Source organism: Serinus canaria, chromosome 26, assembly GCF_022539315.1.
Source record: "Serinus canaria isolate serCan28SL12 chromosome 26, serCan2020, whole genome shotgun sequence".
In the NCBI taxonomy this organism is placed as follows: Eukaryota; Metazoa; Chordata; class Aves; order Passeriformes; family Fringillidae; genus Serinus; species Serinus canaria.
This window is the reverse complement of record NC_066339.1, coordinates 5364696-5370992: the sequence shown is the minus strand read 5'-3', so window position 1 is coordinate 5370992 and position 6297 is coordinate 5364696. Positions and strand designations below refer to the sequence as shown.

The following is a 6297-nucleotide window of genomic DNA, read 5'->3' as shown; positions in this document are numbered from 1 at the left end:
CAGGTCACCATCACCCACTGAAGAACTCCACAGCATTTTTTCCAAAGTCAGTGTAACAGAAACGTTTATTTGCTTTCTTGCAAAAGTTGACAACATTTAAAAATAAAAATTACAAATAGTCTTACCAAAATTCAGACTGAGAGTAGGTTTATATTAGATATTGGGGGGAAAAAAAATCTTTATTCAGAGGGTGGTAAGGCCTTGGCACAGATACACGGAGAAGCCACAGCTGCCCCATTCCTGGAAGTGTCTGAGGCCAGGCTGGGCAGAGCTTGGAGCAACTTGGTGTAGTGGAAGTTGTCCCACAGCAGGCTTTGGAACTTGATGATCTTGAAGGTTCCTTCCAACCTAACCCATTCTGTGATTCTATGAAGACCTCAGAAACTGTCACAGCTTCCTGTTTACATGAACAGCAGCACAAGTGTGAACCCCTCCAGCCAAACACTGTCCAGGAGCTCTGTACCCTGAGCCAGGGGGGTGGCAGTCCTGCAGGGAGGACTCAGTCCTCTGGGCACGATTCTCTGCAGGCTCACATGGAACACGATCCTCACCTTCCCCAGATCTGCTCAGGAAGTCCCAGCCTCCCTGAGCCAGAGCCAAGCGGCTCCTGGTCAAGGTCTGTCCCAAAGGTTTTATTGCACAACCCATGGCTGCCTGTGCCTCAGGCTGGGGTTTGGCCAAGGGCAAAGCCACAGCCAGAAAAACTTCAGCACTGCAGTGGCTGTGGTAAAACATCCCAAATTCAGCAGAAGGAATCACAAACACACACAGAACATCCACAGGAACTCACCTCACATGATTATCAAAGTGATTCAACCTTTTCAACATGTTCTAGTACATCTTCAGAGGACTCCATAAAAAAAGCACAAAGATTTTAGGTTTTGGAGTAAGTCCACAGTGACAACACACCATAGAGGTAATTATGTAAACTCATTCATTTTCTGGGGAAGGGAAGCTTTCACCATTGCAATTTTTTTAATTTAGGAAAGAAGCCCCTGTGCTGCAGGAACAGAGAGCAGCAAGGAAGGGAGAAGTTGTTGGAAGTGTTTGGCCTTGTAATTGGGGAAGCAGAGTCAGAAACCCAACCCAGCAGCACTCTGGGGTGTTCCCTGCAAGGTGACATTACACACTTGTCTCCGTGGAGCACAGCAGCAAGGCAAGTTTTACCTCAGCCTCTCAACAACAACCTAAAGAGCAATTTTCCCCTCTCCACAGCATCAATAGGGCACTCCTTCTGCTTTCCTACTGTTTTGAGAAGTTAGAGCCAACTGAGCTGTTCACAGTGCAGTGATTGACCCTCCCCAGGCAGCTCTGCTCCAGAACATGCCAGCATTTGATCACAGCTTGGAAAACAGCACTGAAATCTTGCCAAAGGGAACTCAGCTCGTTCCTTGTTCCTCTGCAAGGCCTTGGCTGAGCTGTTTCCCCCCAGTGGGGCTTGGTTCCCAACTGTGGAGCAGAGATAAGCAGCTGGAGCATGCTCTGTGTGTATAGATTTGGGAGGACTTTGCTCGGAGCACATTCTGTTCCTGCCAGGATAACTGAAGGTTCCAAGCATGCAGCCCTCAGACCCCCTCAGCTGCTGGGCTGCAGCTTCTCCTTGTCACTGCTTTGAACAAAACACACCTGTGGGCAGCAGTGCAGGTGAGCTGGGAGCAGCAGGCTCAGAGCCTGCTCTCCATGACACTCCAGCGGCTCCCCTGGGAGCCAGGAAAACAGGGAAATCGTGGAGACAAGTGTGAGGGACAACAAAGCCAAATATTTACTGCCAGGAGACTTCATGAAATCTTTTAGGTTGGAAAATTCATTTAAGATCACAGAATCCAGCCATTAACCCAGCATTGCCAGGTCCATCACTAAGCCCATCTTCAGGGGAAGCTGAAGGATGCCCAGATGCCCCAACAGTCAGCAATTCCAATTTTCCCCACAAGGCCACATTTCATCTTCCAGTATTTTAGGACAGCACACAAAAGTAGTATTTAAACACCAAACAGGGACAAAATGTTTGGCACAAAAATGTCTTGTGCACCTGCTGTGCTGAGGCAAAGATCTCCAAAAAACTTTTGGTCAAGTCTCTCCTGATTCTATTGCTTTTTAAAGCCACAGAGATTTTAGGTTTCCTTGGTTCAGCATGATAGATAATTCCCTCCTCAAGTGATAGGAATCTCCTTTTCAGTTTTAGAAACTGAAGCCAGCATTTTATTCTGCTGCTTTAACTGAGCACAAAGAAATGGAATGCAGATCCCCAGACTCTGAGGTCTGCAATGTTCACATGTTTGTGCATGATTAAAGCTCAGATTTACCCCTGTAAAGAATTACCATTTACAACTCCTTTTTGCCCAGAGGCTGACCAGGAGGTTCTCCACCTCATTGACTTTAATAAATAGATGATAAGAATAAAAGAGGAAAGGCTGGATGCCACAAAACATCAGATCTCCCAGGTCATTTGCAACATGCCCAAGTGGAGCAGTGACTCAGAAGGTGAGCACTCCTCCCCAGCAGTGCAGAAGCTGCTCAAAGCAGGACCTGGAATTTGGGAGTTCTGGCAGTGCTTCACTCTCCTGCCTGTCAAATGAGTCACTTGAATTTCAATAATATTTAAATAACAGCCTGCATCTCCCAGGCAGCAGCAGCAGCCAGCACACTACAAGCACAGCACTGTCATTTCCATGTTACAAAACGTGCAGGTGTCTCCACTCACACCCACCTGACAGAGCTCTGCAGTTGAGTTTGATCAGGAAATAATCCACACAGAAAGCTCCAAGCAGCAGGACACAGGGCACACAGCAGGAGGCTCAAGCTGCTCTTGCTGCCCTGTGTGCAGTTCACAGGACACTGTTCTGTCACTTCCAATGTCCCCATGGCAGCTGGCAGGCAGTTCCAGAGACAGGCACTCCTTATGTAACAGGGATAAACATTGCCATGCCTGGGAAAGCACAGGGTTGGCAGTCAGGATTCACGTTTGCCAAACAAACAGCTTTCCAAACAGCCCCACTCTGGCTGTCAACACTGACTGTTCTGGACAGCCCCGTTTGTGACTGCTGCATCCAGGGGCACCTCTGCTTTTCACAAGGCCTGGCCCTCCTCCAAGAGCAAACTTCCTTTTCTGTCCCAATTCAGGGAATTCAGCCCATCTAACTGCCACTTAGAAAGGCCCTGTAGGACACTATGTTCAGGAAATTCTGAAACATTTTGCCTAGACAATACCAAAAGGAGGATCAAGAGAGCTGAGGAACAAACTGGTTTGCTGTTCCAGGACAGTGTCCAGTGATCATTTTCACCACATGAGGAGCCAATCTGAAACATTGTGCCAAACAGCACAGCCAGTCAGCTGCAGTGGGTACCCAAAGGTTTGTCCCACTACAGACACTTCCCAGCTGGGCCAGGCCAGGGCTCTGCAGCTGATCCAGAGTGGGAAAGTGCCCAACCTCCAACAAACAGAGCTAGTTCTGCTGTACAGTCACAATCTTTGCACACAATGCTGCTCAGACTAATCACTTCACACCACCAGGCAGATGTTTCATTATCTCCCATTCCATTTGCCACTGCAGAACAAGAGCAGGCAGAATGGGAAGGCAGAACACTGGCAGTAACCAGGAGTGCTTTGAAATCAAACAGAATTCAGAGGTGCAAGAGACCACAGAGAATTTAGTGACCCACTCTGCAAAGGCTACAACTCAAGAACCCAGACAATTCCTACTTTTCCTAGCCACAAACCTGAAAAAGCACTACCAATTAGCATTGAGATGGCACTTTCAGGAGAGCAGGACAACATCCAGCTGCAGATGGCTGGCTGGATGCAAAAGCTGGAAGTATTAGTAGATTAACAGATAGAAAACAGATGATTGGATTTCAAGGCACTTCCTTTTCTAGATTTCTTTTAGCAGCATTTTTAAAAAGCACCTTAATAAAGAACATTTGTAATACTCTTTTGAATGAACTACTCAAAATCAATGAGGTATCAGAGACTTACAGAAAGGAGAATCTTTGAGGCTCTCAGATTCCCCCCCTTGCTCCTTTAATCACATTCCAGCCATTAATTACTCAGCTGCAGACAGCTCACACCCTCTGCAGGTCTGCTTGAATCAACCTCTCAGTGACTTTTCTAACAGGGGACAGGCAAGTCACTGCAAAAGGTGGACACAAGGCACACAGACAGTGGGACCACAGTGCCCAGTGTAGTGTTGGGACACAGCAGATATAGAGGGGAAAAAAAAAAAGTTTTTAAGAAGTACCACCTACAAACTGGCTCTAGTTTCCTCTTTGTCCTCTATATAGAGGTAAAGAAAGTAGAGCCCTAGAGCTGAGCTGCTCTCTCCTAATGGAAAACCTGAGCGTGGAGCAGAATGAAACACTGCTACCTGCAGCACTAGTACCAGCAATGTCACACAATTTTTCAGGGCATGTCTTTCTTCCGAAGAAAGTCTTCTGCCAGCTGATCAAACTTCTGTGAGGAAAACTGCTTTAGGACGTGTAAGGGAGTGAGTAAATACTGCTCTGCAAGTCCAGTTGCAAGGTGCTCACTGGAAACAGGTGCAGCTCCTGCTGTTCCCAGCTGTTCCCCACTCAGCTCTTCCTTCTCACCCCTGTGAGAAGTGTGGCATTCTTTTGAGCAGAGAGCTGGCTCACAGTAGTGCTGAGGAACCTTACCATCTGTAAACACTCCAGGTTTCTCAGTATTTTTCTCTGGGGAGTCATAAATGACCCCTCGGGGCACAGAACTCTCCAGGGCTCGTTTCCAGAGACTTGTGGGTTTCTGCCCCTTCCTTCGGCTTTGCTGCTGTCCAGACTCTTGCACAGGTTTTGAGACTGTGAAGTCAGGAAGTACCTGGGGAGCAGAGCTCAGGTATTCCTGAAAGTAAACCTGGCACATGTCGTCCTTCACAATGGGAATGATGGAGCAGGGTTTCAGCCACTTCACAAACTCGCGCAGCTCCTCGAAGGACGAGTGATCCGAGTAGGGGATGAGGTGGATGTTGGGGTGGGTGACCTTCACGGGCCTGCCCGTGGGGATGATGGCAATGGTGGGGTGCTGTGTGTTCCAGGTGACCAGCGCGTCCCAGCAGATCTCGGCGACATCCACGGCGCGGATCCAGCCCGTGCCCTCCTCGGCGGTGAACACATCCGGCAGCTCCAGCAGCCGCATCTGCTCCAGGCGCCAGGGGCTCACCACCACCCACGTGCTGAACTCCAGCGCCAGCTCCACCAGCAGCGTCTCCTTGCCCAGGGTGTACACACCTGCCGGGGGACCAGCGGCTCAGGGACAGGGCAGGGGGACACAAGCCCTGGCTGGGGCCGTGCTGGCAGAAGGGAGGGCAGCACTCACCGATGACCACGTGGTGCTGCGGGTGGGCACGGATGAGGTGGGCGGCCTGGCGTGTGGCCAGTGCCCGCGAGGGCAGGGCCCGCTGGGGGTGGCAGTGGGTGTTGTCCAGGTACAGGCGGTCGATGTGGCGGCCCCTCAGCGCCGGCTCACCCTGCATGGCACTCGTGTAGCGGAAATCTCCTGCAAGGACAGGGATGGCAGGGCAGGGCCCAGAGAGGGTGCTGAGTTTCCCTCACAGAGGATATTTCAGAACCGTCTGGTCACAATTCTGTGCCATGTGCTCTGGGATAACCCTGCTTGAGCAAGGTGGTGGGACCAGGTGACCTACTGAGGTCCTTCCAACCTAACCCATTTTGTGATTCTGTGATTGTGGGAACCTGCCCTGTACCTGTGTAGAGGATGGTGCCAAAGGTGCCCTCAAAGAGGAACATAACGGAGCCAGGGCAGTGGTTGGAGTCGATCAGCGTCACCGTCACCTCACCCACGACATGACTCTGCCCCACCTCCAGCGGCCGGATCCAGCACTTCGGCACCTGCAGAGGCCAAGATGAGGGCAGGGTAGGACAGGCCAGATGACAAGGGTTGGGACAGGCACGTGGGGATGCCCAGGCGATGAGGGCAGAGGCGGGCGGGACACACCTACCTGCAGGCGGTGATGCAGGAGGCGGGCGGTGAGCGGGGAGCAGTACAGCGGGCGGCTCCAGGTACTGGACAGCCCCACCGTGTGGTCCGAGTGCATATGGGACAGGAAGAAGAGGCGAGCGCCGGCCGCCTTCCGCAGGCTCCAGAAGTCCACGGCGATGGGGGTCCCGGCCAGCACCGTCCCGCTCATGCTGGGCGTGGACCCTGGGCCCCGCTCCCCTCTCGCCGGTTTTGGCGGGAAGCGCCGCGCACGCGCAGGCGGCGCGGGGCGGGGCCGGGCCGCTCGCCAGGGGCGGGGCTGGAGGCGTCACTCGTGGGCGGGGCGGTGG

The 6297-nt window shown here is 51.8% G+C and overlaps 1 protein-coding gene across 1 annotated transcript; it reads right to left on the bottom strand.

Moving 5' to 3' along the window:
• Positions 1-47: 47 nt before the first annotated feature.
• On the bottom strand, positions 48-6231 carry DCLRE1B (DNA cross-link repair 1B). The gene is made up of 4 exons (XM_018923383.3): positions 5970-6231; positions 5715-5859; positions 5327-5506; positions 48-5238 (listed from the first exon to the last, which is right to left on the bottom strand). The coding sequence occupies exons 1-4, from the start codon at positions 6156-6158 to the stop codon at positions 4397-4399; spliced, it is 1356 nt and encodes a 451-aa protein (XP_018778928.3). The 5' UTR covers positions 6159-6231; the 3' UTR covers positions 48-4396.
• Positions 6232-6297: the final 66 nt, after the last annotated feature.